The 15,982-nt window shown below is 40.3% G+C and overlaps 1 protein-coding gene across 2 annotated transcripts in view; it reads left to right on the forward strand.

Moving 5' to 3' along the window:
- The window catches only part of LOC112117098 (Down syndrome cell adhesion molecule homolog), a 508,166-nt gene that overhangs the window by 277,388 nt on the left and 214,796 nt on the right, over positions 1-15,982 (forward strand). For both annotated transcript variants that reach the window (XM_029911462.1, XM_029911464.1), the window contains exons 5-6: positions 2,336-2,632; positions 3,461-3,736. In XM_029911462.1, coding sequence (XP_029767322.1) covers positions 2,336-2,632; positions 3,461-3,736 — 573 coding nt within the window. The remainder of the gene's footprint in view (positions 1-2,335; positions 2,633-3,460; positions 3,737-15,982) is intronic.

Below are 15,982 nucleotides of genomic sequence, written 5' to 3' on the forward strand. Positions count from 1 at the left end.
TCCATGCTCCAGAACAACAAATGAGAGGAAATTAGGATCCAGGTGTCAAAGAAATTTATTTGAAAAATATCCCTCCTACTGAAGCCCCACCAAATGCGTTAATTTTTTGCTGCTATCCAAAATTCTGTAACTCCAGGACAAGAGAGAAGAGAGATCCCTACCGAGGATCAAACATTTCATTCCAAACACAGTTTTCAGGCTGGTTGTGAAATCAGTTGAAGGTCTGGAGATCATCCTAAGTAACTGACACAATGTTCCACATAATAATCAAGTGAGGAAAGTAATCAATTTGTACAGAGCCGGTTCACTAATGAGGCTGTAGTGCAGTCATGGCATGGCCACTATTTTTAGTCTTTATAGAAAAAGAAGAGATTACCTGCTTGGACCTAGTTACCTCGGCAACCATCTCTTGTGACTAAGAAAGCCTAAAGAGCATATTGATAATCTATAATGATGTCGAGAGAGTGCAGGTTATCAGAGAGCGACAGCAGGAAAGATTTCAAAGACACTCGGGTCTTGCTGGGAAAATAATGTCTGCTTTCATCTCCAAAAAAGCCTGTCACTTGAATAAAAAAAGGGCAGAGGTGCATACTGAGCGCACTCACTGATTTATTTGTCGTGTGTCAGTTTCCATTCAGGATAAAAAGCTGATAGCTTTTTTGTCTTGTGAGAGATGACAGTGCAAATGCATGGAAAAGGAAAGGAAGAGAGAGAGTCAGAGATGAAGAAAGAAATTTTAAATACTCTGTCACGCATCCAATAGGACAGGAACAAAGAGAGAGGGAGAGAGAAAAAAATATATAAGAAACCCAACCTAATGTCCCTGCTGAAATGTAGGTGTTTCAATGTACTGGAAATTATCATTTTGATGCTCTTAGGTGATTGTGCTGGGGAGAGAGAACACTGCTGTACTTTTTTTTTTAATCCTGCTGAGATTCAGCACATTTTGTGGGGATAGCAATTCAAGCTCCACACACATCACGAGATCTCCCTCAGTTTTCTGTGTGCTCCTGTGTTGAGATTACTAGGTAAGGAGAGGCTATTTCCAATGGAATTATGCTGGTCTGAGCCTCCATGAAATGTGCTGAGTGCACTACGTATTCTCTCACAACATTAGAGTTACTGATGCTTGTCACTGATGTCCTTCCCCATTACATCTTGTATGGAATTAAAATGAGTTATTCCCATAGGGCAAAGCCCACTGGGTGGGAAGAGAGGGGTTTTCAAGAGGCTTAAGCTGTTCTTTATACTGTGATTAAACCACCCCCTTATAGTCTTTGCTGATGCTAATATTTTCTCAACTTTAAAACTAATTGGCTGGCCCCACTATGCATTAGATCCAGACAGTGGTATACAGAATTGTTTTCTAAACCTCTTACTAGACTGCTTCCTACATATTATGAGCTGAACCAGATGCATTCTTACCCCCAATTATATTTAAATCCATTCTAAACACCACTCTTAAAGTATACCATAATTTAAAAAAGAACAACAGAAAGAGTGTACTGTGTTGCAAAATCTGGGAAAGAATCTTCTAAATAATAATAGGGTGTCATTTTTGTTAAAACCATTACCCTTCTGTGCTATCCAGTTAGAGAATAATTTAATTCTACTCCATACTTTGAAAATCCTTACCTTTTCTTTTCTCGCTTGCACCTTGGAGACTTCGGTTAAATTGTGACATGGGTCACAAGAAAATATATTTGGTGTCCTCTCCACCTTGGTAGATTTGTGTACAACACTAACCTACCTCAAAAATTGTCATCATCAGCATGAGTAGCAATTTATATTTGGAAAAGGCTTATTTTAATACTGGTATAAAAGAGATATTGCAGGACTGAACTGAATTGGCAGAGCTGTGTGGAATTAGCATACACAAGTTACGCCTGGCTTTGGCCAACATTATTCGTCCTTAACTTTCAAAGGAACTGAAATGTATAATAAATATATCCCCAAACCCCATCTTAGGCTTACACTCTACTTCTTTGGCTTCTCAATTGCCTATGGCATCCACGCCTTTTTCACAGGAACATGTGAATTGCTATATCAGAACAAACCAATGGTCCATTTAGTCCAGTATCATCTCTCCAACAGTGGTCAGTACCTGAAGCTTTAGAGTAAGGTGCAAAAGAAACCCTGCAGTAAGCAGTTATTAGATAAGCTGTCCACAGGAAAAATCCTTCCTAACCTTCATTAATTAGAGGTTGGCTTATGTTCCTGAAGGATGAGGGTTAGCGTCCCTTTCAGAATTCTTGGTTTATGGGCTAAACAAAGTTAGTGAGAGCAGTTTTATTGTGCATACATGCTGTTCATTTGCTTTCCGTTTCCTCTTCAGATGGAACTCCCAAAATCATTTCTGCCTTCAGTGAGAAAGTGGTGAGTCCAGGAGAACCTGTCTCCCTTATGTGCAATGTGAAGGGGACTCCTCTGCCTACAATCACCTGGACACTAGATGAAGATCCCATAATCAAAGATGGTAATCACCGTATCAGCCAGATTATCACCTCTGAGGGCAACGTAGTCAGCTACCTGAATATCTCTAACACTCAAGTTCGAGACGGGGGAGTCTATCGCTGTACTGCCAACAACTCTGCTGGAGTCATCCTGTACCAGGCTCGAATAAACGTAAGAGGTGCTTGTCAAATCAGCTCCTCAAAAAAACACACATAACTCATTGTAGTGGAGAAGATTGTTGCATGCACTGGTTTGAATCTTGGAATGCCGAAACTGACTTACTGTGGTTCTCTCATCTTCACACCTCCCTCAACCCCCTCTAGAAACTCTGTTGTATGGTTTAAGGTTGGAAGGCCCCTTCCCTCTTTGGCTTGTGAAGTCAGCTTGTTATACAATCTCTTTCCCTAAACTTATGTTCCTCAAGCATGAGGGTTAGCGTCCTCACTAATATGTTTTCCTATTTTAGTTTTTGCATGCATGTGTTTCTTATTTTCCTCTCCTCCTTTAGTTGTCCTACATTCATTGTAATTACTCATGCACATGGTACGTTAGCTTGAACTTGTAGTTCTACATGGCATAATACCCATCCTCATGATATTATATTTTATATACATCAGAATGAATGCTAACTTTGTCAGTGTTCTCATGTGTAACAGGATTCTAGCTTAGCATACGTTTTAGTATTTGACATTTAATTAAATCATTCCCTAGTCTTCAATTTGTAATGCAGCAAAGATTTTATCAGACAAGTATTCAATAATACAAACATATACCACAGCCCTAATTAGAATGTATGCTGTAGGGCGAGAGAAACTAGAGCACATAAAGATTAGGAAGACTGCTTAAGTGGTTCTTAAAAGCAAAAACTGTCAAATGTTAAGAAGAAATGTTATGCAGGCTACATTAATGGATGTTGTAAACATTTATATAATCAGCAAAAAATGAATATTTCCTCTAGCAAATATGCCCTTAAATTATTTTTAAGAGTTTCTTTGTACTTTTCCAGGGCCAGCAAGCATCCGTCCAATGAAAAATATCACAGCAATAGCAGGACGGGACACCTATATACATTGCCGTGTGATTGGCTATCCATATTACTCCATTAAATGGTACAAGAACTCAGACCTGCTTCCTTTTAACCATCGCCAAGTAGCATTCGAAAACAATGGAACGCTGAAACTCTCAGATGTGCAGAAGGAAGTGGATGAGGGGGAATATACATGCAATGTTCTGGTTCAACCCCAGCTGTCTACAAGCCAGAGTGTACATGTGACTGTAAAAGGTAATGTTTATATTGAAATATAAAGCTAAGCTAATGGCCAGAAGGTTTTTAATCAGTACAAGAATCCACACATGTAAAATTGTACTGGTGATTAGAAAATAAGCAATAGGACAGTTAAGCTGCTGTTTTTTTAACAATTGTGTAGGCATGATATATAGCCAATGGTCATCTACAGATATCATATTATACCAGACTTGCTCTCATTGAGTTGTGCCTTGTCCTGTTGACTTCAGTGGGACTACTTGCTTAGTAAGGTACTGCTCACCATGAGTAAATCTGGGAGAATCTGGCCTTATATGATGACGAGGACTCGAGTGCTTCTAAAAACTGAAGACTAAAGAGCATGGAATGTAATTCTTTGTTTTCTTATGAGATGACTCAGTGGCTGAGGATGACTGATCATTCAATGTTATGTTCACTGAAGTTTCATTGGTCATTGTCTCTTCTTGGTGACTAAAGTCAGTTTTGTAACCTAGTTATTTTTCAGCTGCTAGCAAATGCAATGAGGTTTTGTTAGTTATGAATTGTGTCTATTTCTCCTTTTTCTCCAGTAAGCAGTAAACAGATTCAAGAGCTAAATTAATTAAACTTGATTTAAAAAAAAATAGGAATTGTTTTTTTCAGGGAGATGTTGATGCTTTAAAGAGAGAGCCATTTCTCTAAGTTCATTTTAATGATACACAACTTGCAATTTGGAACAGGATGTTTGAAATCAATACAAAAGTTCCCATACAAGGATGTAAACCTTCAGAAGTAGATGATGATAATTTCCAAGCTTTGCACCCAGACCAGACACAAAGACATTAAAGATAAAAAGCACAAATGTGCTCATTATGCCTGATTGTTCAAAACTAGGTTGTACTGCGATGTGGTCCAGTCCCCCATCCAAGATGACTAACAAGTTCATTTCACATAAGCCTACAGGAAGAACTGAAGTACATTTTCCCCTTATAAATTTGTTCAAAAGCTTTTCTACCCTTTTGTATTTTTCTTTGATTAATATGTCTCAGGCCTTAGATAAGATACCAAGAATATTTCTAAGCCTTTTTTCTTGTTTTCATTCTAGAATTATGTTAATTGCTTATTACTTGAAGGGGTGGAGGGATTAGGTTGTAACCAGTAGTACTGTGAACCCTTCAAGGAGTGACCCATCATGTTCTTTAGCCCAGAAGGGGCACTGTTCCACGCAATCTGTTATAAAAAGCTGCTAACACTGCAGCTTTTTATCATATGCTCTATCTTGTCTGTCACCGTAATAGTCTTGCAAAACTGCCGTTGGTGCATCTCTGTGAAAATGAATGTTAAATTAGTGATTGTGCTGATGTCGTCTCTACTGTTCCCCCTGGTTGAGAATGCCATCTTTTAATTATATCATTCTTCAAGTGCTTATGACAGCTAATTTAATCAGATGTAGATGGGAGTGCTCTTACTATATTTGTAAAGAAAAGCATTGGCGCCATACCTATACAATTCAGATATCTAGATCAAAACACAACTGCCATTCTGAAAGCGATTTGATGCCTTAGATTCAGACATGTGGATGGATTTTAGGACTATGACTTTTATTAAACTTTAACACAGGGGAGGGGTGCTATCCACCCATCACTCCTGGTCTCCTATACCAGGCATTTAAGTGGTTCCAGTACAGCAGTTACAGGGCTCCTTCCATATAACCCATAACTTGGGGTAGGATTTCCTCAGCCTACCCCCCCAGGACTCAGCAGGCTCTGAGTCCTACCAACCCCGCCCCTATTAGGGGGACAGAGGCAGAAGGTGGGGACCTTGGCCCATGAGTGCCACCAGGTCTCACCCTATCCCATTAGCCCAAGACCCATCAGCAAAATCCCATGTCTTTTACCTCTGGGAACCATTCACTTTATCTTTTTAATGGCACTGGAAACTGGCCACAAGTTTTGATGAATTAATAACTCAACCAGCTATCTCAGTTAGCAAGTACATTCCTGCTTAACCTACTGTGGCTCCAAGGTGCTGTGAGGAAGGCAAAAATCTCTCCAAGCCTCTGCCAACTGGCCATATGGAAGAAAAAATTCCTTCCTGACCCTCAATGTGTGAACAGCTAGACCCACAGCATCTGCCAGACTGGATTCCCATTCTTAGCTCCGGATGGGTAGGAGGATGGGGCTGCTGGAATGGAGATGAAAGAGGCCCCACATGGCCCAGGCTTCAGGTTAAATTCCTGGAGTTCGGGGATGTGAGCCAAACATTGTCCTTCTCCTCACCCCCCCAGCTGGCCAATGAGTGCCAGATACTCCAGGGGGGAGAGGAGGTAACTGGTGCCTCTCAATGTGTCTCCCACCCTCGCTGCTGGAGCTCCCCTCCTTTGCCGCCAGCCCCATTAAGTTCCCCCACCCATTGAGGTGGGTGGGTGGCATTTTGACTTCCAGTGGATAACAGATTTCAAACTTGACTCTGCCTCTCTCTGAAAGTCTCAAACGATTCAGAGGCCTTTAATTTATCTTGACAAGAATGAGGTATTTAAAAAAATAAACTAGCTAAATCCGTATCCTAACAAATTATTTTTACATTAAATACAAGATTCCAAAAATGGGCTTTATTCTGTTGTCTCGTCAAATCTGAACAAATTTTAATTTAGTTGTTATATATTTTAGCTGTAGTCCAGCACAGCCCTAAATTATCCTGGACAGCTACACATTTTTTTGTCGCAATAGTTAATAACTACATACGGATTTTATCCTGCATATTATATATAGTTCCTTGGACCATTAGCAGTTAACAACAGTCAGTATTTTCCTATTGCTTGAAAATATAATGTAAACTATTATAATTTTAGTGTGCTATCTTTTCCTCCATAATTCAGACTGACACTGTTATGTCTGATACTGAAAAATACAAAATGTGGAGCAGCTTCAATAGATTAATTCAAATATCTTGAAATAGTTTCATAGAGTTTAAGGCCTGAAGGGACCAGTAGATCATCTAGTCTGACCCTCTGTATATCACAGGCCCTTACATTTCATTCATTTCATTTGCACAGCCAATCTTAATTCTGGCATTTCCTAACTTCTGAGTGCTTGCCTTTGCCACCTTAATAATATTTCTTCAATATAGCTATTTGTGGGTAATTTCCTGGCTTTTTAATAAACCAAATTGCAAAAATAAAAATTCTATCCTATGGCATCATATTGATATCCACTGCACAGATCTCTGTCTCTTGAACTAAAGGGTGGTTCTCCTGTTTGCACAGACTCTTCTGTTCATTCCTCCCAAACTTAACCCATTCTGCTCTGTCCTGTCCAACCTATCCTTGTTTCAGTCCTATCGTTTCCCCACCTGTGTCCTCCTTCCAGTTCCATTCTCTTCACCTCGTCAATCCCAGTCTCTACTCCTCAGGCTTTTCAGTCCCAGTCTTCCCCTCTGAGCTCCCCATCCCAGTCTCCTTGTCCAACCATTTTCAGTTCTCCCTCACCCTCTGGGTACAACTCTTGTTCCCTCTGCATTTGAATTGGGCAGCTTGCTCCTCCATATTGACTGGACCCAAAAGGGGGTGTGACAGGGTGTATAAACCCTGCACTGGTGACAAAGGGTTTAAAGAGTTGCTGTGGGCAAGGCTAGCCCCATCCCTCCGGCTCTGTCAATCAAGTCAAGGGTGGAATAAAGGCTTAAAAACAGGAAGTTCCCAGCAGCTGCTGGACAGCTGTGGGAAAGAGCATATGGCAACTCTACACTTCCCAGAGGAGACTCCTGGAAGCCTTCATGGGAACTTCCCTTGGGAAGGCCATTTACCATCCCCTGCTCCATGTGCTTACAAGGAGACAGTGACCCAGTTATACCAGCCAGGTAAGATAGGTCCGGCAAGCCCCAAGGTAAGCTGATTAGTTGCTTGGTGCTGCTACTCTCTACTCCTTTTGGGATTAGAGAAGCTGAGAACAGACAAAACGGACTAGGGGAGTGGGAGCCAAGAACTCCATCCCCAGAAATCCTAGGGACTCCTATTTAGGCAGAGGGGGGCACCCTGAGGACTTTTCAGTGCCAGTCCAGTAGGAAGCACCCATCGTCAGCCCGAGAACTGTGACAAGGAAACATTGAGAGCACAAGAGAGACAGGCTCCCTGCTGTCATTTCTGATGCCTGTCCCCAACCCACCCACAGCCGTCCACAGCTGCAATTGCGGGAAAGTTCTGCTCCCCCTCCACCCCCCGCTGGAAGCCGAGCTGGAGCATGCTGAGTGCAGATAGAATCTCTGGAGTTTTTAGCTGTGAAGTTCTAGCAAGTCTCTATTGAGCAAGTGTGAACTGTGATTTTTCAAAAAGTCATAACTTGGCCAACTGTGGACGGCTTTTTTTCAGGGATAGTGAAGGGCACGTCCCTGGCACAAAAGCCACCTCCCTGACAAATTTGAAGTCCCTGCCCTAAAGCATGGGAGTGCGAGATCTTCTTGAAGGAAAGATTATTAGAATGGTTTACATGAGCATAACAATGTATTTTCCCCCAACCTTGTTTTGGAAACAGCCAAACAATTGTGGATGAAATTTTCAAAAAAATGTCAGCCCGTGGCAGACACCCAGCATGTACAATTACAGCCCAGACCATTAAAGTAACTGAATACAGGGTGTGTGTGTATGTGTGTGTATATATATAATGATATTTTTTTGAAACATATTGTTGAAAAATTAACCCTTCAAACGGTGAGATCAAAATTATTATTATATATTCAAGCTATAGTAAAACCATCAGAACTAAGTGGTGATTTTTTTGGTCAGTCTCATAGGAGATGCTTCCCAGCTGAACAGCCTGCTCTCATTCACGTTTCTCTTACTGAAACAAATTGAAAAAGAAGCCCAAGAGAGGGGAGTATACAGCATCATTACACAAATGCAGTGTTAAAATGTAATATCACTGATTCCATAGAGTTTATTTATGTCTATGGTTTAGAGGAAGTTGCACAACCTTACCTTTTGTAAACCTTATAAAAGAATTATATTAGAGGGTTTCTTCTCTGGTAACAGGAAAGCCAATTATGGGCTATTTCTAAAGTATTTTATGTTACAACTGTCTCAATAGCTCCTCTTTGCCTTTCTTGGGAAATGTCTGTTTTTCTCTAATTAATAAATAAAATGTTGCCCATTGATTTGCATTGCAGATCAGAGCATGGGAGGCTGCTTTAGAAAATGGAAACTATATAGGCATGAAAGGAGAAAACTAGAATCTTTCAAGGGTTCTATGGATCTCTTTATACTTTCATCAAGCAATCTGCTAGTTCTTTCATGCTTGGTTCAATCGTTAGTATATGTCTGACAGTAAATGTGAGCTTCGTTGCATGCATGTACATAAGGAAGGCCTTACTCCATTTCTGCACTAGTGAGACTAGTGTTGCAAGGTTTGGGATGAGAAACATTTGTTAGTCTCTAAGGTGCCACAAGTATTCCTGTTCTATTTTTAGCTTTGATATCCTTCCTAGCCTCTGCTGTAAGTGAGCTGAGACAAGGCACTGAGGCCTGAACAGCTTAAATACGCAGTTTGCGTGAAATGATATTTTAACCTTGTATAGACTTGAGAAAACACTATATGGTAAGACAGCCCTACACTGTGTCCTCTCATTGCTGATATGCTTTGCAACTTCACTATAGTCTAATACTTTATTAATATTCTAATAGTAGGTTAGGGGGTTGTGGGTGGGTGAGATTCTGGGGCCTGCGTTGTGCAGGAGGTCAGACTAGATGATCATAGTGGTCCCTTCTGACCTTAAAATCTATGAGTCTATGAGTAATACTTTTCAACAAATCAAGGAAACAGTTTGTGCTGTCTTGTCAGGTGAAAGTTGATGGATATGTCCATTGCATATGCCAGGTGCAAATCAGCTATGATCCCCCTTCCTAGTACTGTTTTATTTTTATATTTTGGAGTACTTTTATATTAATTGGCAACCTTGCTGCTCTTATTGCTATGTTCACATGAAATATCTTCTGTGGGAACCTTCCAAATTCACGTCTCAACTTTTTAAAAATTGTTTTGTATGCATTAACACAGTGTAGAGGTTGCTGAATTCCATTAATAAAAAAACACAAATGTGATGTATCCTGAGTCCTGCAGTAGACAATATATCTGTTCTGCTATGTATTTCTGATTATTTTACTTCCAAAAATGCAAACAATGGCACCGCTGAAAAATAGACTTGGAAGCTGTTACATTGCTATGATTGTACTGTATTTGTGATGGAGAATTAGTCATATACATGTATGTAACAAAATATTTTGTGTACTGTTGTTTCATACAAATAGAAAAGTATGACATATTAATTTTGGTTTGATAACTCTTTATGAAATGTATTGTATTTGTGTGTACAGGAGTAGTAGAGCTGGCTGGGAATTTTTTGACAAAATAGTTTTTCGTCAAAAAATGCCAATTCATCAAATCGGGCACAGAAACATAGCAGTTTTCATGAAACTTTACTCAAGTCCAGTTTGGAATTTCTTGTGAAAGAGAGAGAGAGCTACCCCAGCACAGCCAATAGTCCAGTGGCTAGGGCACTCATCTTGGATATGACATACAGGGTCTTAAACCTGGGTTTTCTATATCCCAGTTGAGTGTGCTAACCACTGGGCCAACAGCATTAAGGGAAGCACAGCCATCACTGTCTGAAAAATGTCATCCATCTCTACCCTTAACGCCATGTTAATGCAGCGTTTTCGTTTGTTTTGGTTTAAGTTCTTTGCATTTGAATTTCCCTTGTTTGGGGGAATTTTTCATTTCTCTTACTGATATTAATTGAAAAAGAAGTCCAAGAGAGAGGACGATGCAGCACAATTTTAAAAGAATGCAGTGTTCAAAAGTGATGTCACTGATTTCATAAAGCTTATTTATCTCTGTGATTTAGAGACCTTCCCACTACCTCCTGCTGAAGTTACACCACCTTACCTCCTGCAAACCTGATAGAGGAATTATATCAGAGTGTTTCTTCTCTAATAACTGGCTCTTACTCATTTATTTGAGGGTTATGGCTGGTATATGTGTATGATATATATAATATATGTACTACACATGAATATTATATATGTGTACACACATATATGTAAGATTATAAAATCAGGATTATGAATAATGGAAAAGTGGATGTAAAACCAACTGTCTGGGTGTAATTCTGGAATTATGATAGCAGGGGAGTTGGTGTGAAACCAGTATGACTGTCAAAGTAGTTGCAGGAGTCAATTCAAGAGCCAGTAGTCCTTTAAAATCATCCTGCCGGTAGTCCCCTCTCACTTACATCTGTGGCTCTTAGCTCAAGTCCTTTAGTAGATCTCAACCTCTCACCTATAACATGAGGAGAGAGGCAATCTCCAGTGTGGCTAAGGCCCAAACTGTGGAAATAGTTAGCTCCCTGTGCAGACAAAGGCATAGTAAGACTCAATGGTTGGAAGCTGATATTACATACATTCAGGCTAGAGCTAAAGTGCAGATGTTTAACAGTGAAGGTAATTACCCATTGGAGCAATTTACCAAGGAACATGTTGGATTCTGTATCAACTGAGATCTTCAAATCAAGATTGATGTCTCTGTAAAGTACATAGTCCAGCTCAACCACAGTTCAATGGAGGAATGACTGGGTGAAAAACCGTAACTTGTGTTATGTGGGAGGTTAAACTACGCATTCACAATGCCCCCTTCTGGCCTTAGAATCTGTGTAAACCTTCTTGCATTTCCTAATTTATGAGTGCTTGATTTTGCAATATTTTTAATGTAGGGTTGTGTATTTCGGGGGAGGCGGTACTTTATATATATGTCATTGGCATAGAAGTGAAGAATGCACTATGATACAGTGCCCTGATAAATGAGTGTCTTTGTACAGCAATAGAATCACACAGATCAGCCCCCCCGCCCCCCTTTTTTTATGCAGTTGCTTAGCAAAGGCTTTTAGAACATTGTTTCTCCCTTTTCAGGACAGGCTAGATTAACACTTAGCAATGAACCCAGAACATACGGAGACAGTAGCTCAGATCAATAAATGTCATTAGCAGATGTAATGTTAGAAGATGTCTAGTCTGTTTATTTGGTCACTCTTTTCAGTTTGGAATAAATATTTTGATGAATGATAATCCCTGCTGATAAGGTTCAATATGCTGCAGTAAGGGGCAGACAATTGAAAGTCTAATGCTCCAGTGACTAAGTTGGATTCTGCACCTAGTAACACACAACTGATGAAACCGTTTAGGAGAAACCAGATGTTGTTAAGGAAATTTACAAAGAGCTCGACTGTGGCTAGTCCTGGGTGTCTGCACAAGGCCCAGACACTGTCCTGATCCTTGCACTCTCAATGCATAAAAACCAAGTGACTCCAGTCCAAATGGAGGTGAGTAAGCGCCCCAAAGGGGCAGAACAAGTTGATGAGGGTCAGGCCATTATTTGTATCAGCCAAGGGATCTAGACCAGTCTGGGAAGGGGAGCTCACTCTGTACCCTGTGAAAGGGTGTGTCAGAAGCCATTCATGTAGGTGTTTCTGTTCGCATGCTGCAGAAAAATCCACTAAGGAACAGTGATACAAAGTGACAACAACCTCAATTTCACTGTGGGGGACCACAGGGGGTGAGGGTGGCGATGCTCACAGGGAAGATTGCAAAGACAGATTAGTTGGAGGATGTACTGTTTCAATGAATCCCCTCAGCAATTTCCTCCAACAAGGTTGCTATGGACCTTTGGCCAAGAAATTAAAGTTGCTTCTCTCCTAATGGAAGGCAGTGGTGAAAACTGAAGGTAATCAAAGGAATCTCTCACAAGTGCGCTTGCTGGGGCAAGGAGACATAATTTGAACCTTTCTGCACTAGTGAGCCTGACCAATGATCCTCTTCTTAAATAAAATAAGTGCTCTTAGCTTCAGCATTCCTAAAACATTACAAGAGCTGGAATTTGCACTGTTTTACCCCAGGCTTACTCTTCACTGGATCTTTCCTTGTCCTACTCAATGTTTTCTTACTTACCATGGGAGTGGAAAAACAATCCACCGAGCATATGGGGAAAAGCCCACAGGCTCTGGAGACCTGTTTGCTCAAGTCCAAGCTTTTGCCACAGGAAAGCATGTTTGTTATAGCAGTACATTTTAGCAACACAATTTTTGAAGTATTTGTTATAGTATACTTGTCTGTACTTCTAACAGTACTATATGGCCCTGTGTTACACTCCAGTGTAACTGCAGTTATACCAGCATAAAACTGGAGTAATATAGTGGTAAGGTGGGCTTTGTATTTTTTAAAAGAAATGAAATAGTTTCTTTAGTTGGGGATAGATGCAACCTTTGTACAAATTGTATTTATTCAAACATGACGTATCAGAAATCTCTCTCTTATAGCCACTTTATTTTAGAAATATTGGGACATATTTTTTCCTAATGATTTTTTGTTGTCTGTCATTGGGTTCTTGAGATGTGAAGTGTATTTGTTTTCCAAGAACATACCTGCTCGGGTTAGCTCATTGAAGCTGTCTTGAGCAACTCAAGCATACAAATATAATATCAGACTAGGTGTTAGCAACAAGTTGGAGTTGTCACTGAAATATTGACATTGATCAAAGCAATGATACTAATAACATATTGGTTTTAAAAAATATTCCCTGCCAGGACACCAAACCGCTACAGGTTACGTGCCTGTTAAAGGTTATACAACAGGAGTAAAGAGTGGTCTGTCTCATTTATGCTCTAATAACCTGTTTGGAGAGACAATGTGCTGGTCTTCAAAATGTCACAACTACTTTCTAAATTCCATCTGAAAACTGCTACATAGTGGTGAAGTCAACCTACATATTATAATGCAAGAGATTAGGGTGGAGAGGCTAAATTCAATACCTTGCAAAAAGTTGCTCAAAAATTTGAATCTTAATTTGATCCTTCAGAATCGCCAAAATTAGGGTGGGAATTTCATGAGACGAGTCTTTCTTGCAAGTTTCTGGAACTTTCCACGAGTACTTAAGCCAAAAATTGCCCCAGACTATACACCTGCTTCTGATCCCAGCAAGAAACTGGAAGTATAGATGTGTGAATTATTTTCAGATATTACATAAAAACATTCCCTATTCAGTCTGAACTGCTTTGCTGATGTCTATTACAGTGTATCTAACACTAGGTCTACACTACAGCGGGGGTCCGACCTAAGATACGCAACTTCAGCTACGTGAATACCGTAGCTGAAGTTGCGTATTTTAGGTCGACTTACCTGGCTGTGAGGACGGGGGAAAGTCGACCGCTGCCGCGCTGCCATCGACTCCGCTGCCGCCTCTTGCCACGGTGGATTTCCGGAGTCGACGGCAGAGCGATCAGGGATCGATTTTATCGCGTCTTCACTAGACGCGATAAGTCGATCCCAGAAAATCGATTGCCTGCCGCCGGACCCTCCTACTTTCAGGCTTTAATGCAATCTCTATCAAATATTTGCTAGATTTGGAAGCCATGACAAGTAATGTCAGGTGACTTTCTGCATGTGAGCCTGTACTCCTAAATTAGCATCTTTACTTCAAGCTATACTACTCTTAGGGTCCTCTGAATTGACATTTTTGAATGGGGAAGGGGGAAAGCCAGTACTTTGTTCCTCTTTGTCTCCATTTTCACGACTATGGAAATGTCAACCTCAAAAATACAAGTTGAAGAAAGAACAATTCAAAGAACCCTAACCCACACTCTAGTGTATAGCCATTTTTGTCATCAACGTGAATGGGAATTGGGACTGTTCCAATGTCCAACATCTGAGAATAATTTACTGGATCAGTATGGACTGTCACTGCTACCTGAAAGAATGTTTCTGCTATCAACAACAGCAGGGCTTCCAAATTCAAATTATTTTTTCTTCGGTCTCTTGACATCTATCCCATGATTCTGTTATAAGAGCTTGTGCAAATGGGTGAAGTTAATATCAGAACTTCACATATTTATTATTTCTCTGATTAATTTGTAGACACAAATCATAGTCTTTGACATATTAAACCTAAAGTGCTTCATTTTCCCCTCAGATACAAGGCCCATGCACAATGTTTAATTCCAGTTAAGCCTTCTTAATAAATACCTGATGTGTTGAACTAGGTCTCTTAATAGGGCTTGCATGGGACTGAAGTGGTGCACAGACCTTTTGCTGCCCTTGTGCATAGAAATTAATTTCACCCTAAGGTTCTGATCTTGCAAATACCTATGCATATGCTTAACTTTAAGCATCTGAGTAGTCCCATTTGAAGACAGTAGGGATAATTACGTGGCTGTGAGTAACTGTTTGCAGAGTTGTCTAATGGTTAGAACACGAAATTCTATTCCAGACTTATTCTGTGATGTCAGAAAGTCACTAAGGCCTAAATCCTCAAAGGTATTTAGGCACTTAACTCTCATTGAAATCAATTGGCAGTAGGTGCCTAAATACCTCTTGAGGATCTCAGCCTAAGACCTGATTCTGCAAGGTGCTGAATATCTTCCCAGAGCATATTTAGCACTCTTGATTTCCATGAGAGTCTAGGGTGCTCAGAACTAGATCTGGGCAGGAATTTTTCAACAAAACATTTTTTCATCAGAACCAAAACTTTTCACAGAAAGGTATCGATTTTGATAAAACTTTAGTGGGGAAGGTTTCTCAAGTCAGGGATAGAACTGAGAGAGAGGGAGAGACACCCATCCACCATAGAATAGCCAGTAGTCCAGTGGCTAGGATACTCCTCTGGGATGTCAGACCCCACAAGTTTAATTCCCTGCTCTTAATCAGAGCAGGAACTTGAACGTGGGTCTCCCCCATCTCCCAGGGGAGTGCTCTAACCCTCGGCTATTCCGAGGTGGGTTTCTCTCTTGCTCTAATTTTTCTCACACAAAATTAAAAGGTCTCAATTTTTGTCCCAATGCACAACACCACCAAATGCTAAAACCTCAACATTTTTTGCAAAATGGAAGTTTTGTTTTCTGGGAGGCCTTACTGAGAATGTTTCAGGAACCACAACTTGCTGGATCAGGATGTAATGGTCTGATTTTAAGAGGTGCTGAGCACTCACAGGTGCCATTGACTTCAGTTGGAATTGTAGGTGATCAGTATCTCTGAAGGTCTTGTCACCTCAGTTTATCCATCTGTTAGATGGAAGAAATAATGCCTACATCATAGAGGTGCTGTAAAACTTATTTAGTTCATGTAAATCATATTGAGATCCTTGGATAAAAACTGCTATGTAGTTACTATTTTTTATTACTATTACATATGCGACATACCAGCTGGCAGGCTGAGAATAGTTTTCTTTTCAACAATTATCAGTGTTTTCCATA

This window comes from Terrapene carolina, unplaced genomic scaffold, assembly GCF_002925995.2.
Source record: "Terrapene carolina triunguis isolate 2854851 unplaced genomic scaffold, T_m_triunguis-2.0 Scaffold30, whole genome shotgun sequence".
In the NCBI taxonomy this organism is placed as follows: domain Eukaryota; kingdom Metazoa; phylum Chordata; order Testudines; family Emydidae; genus Terrapene; species Terrapene triunguis.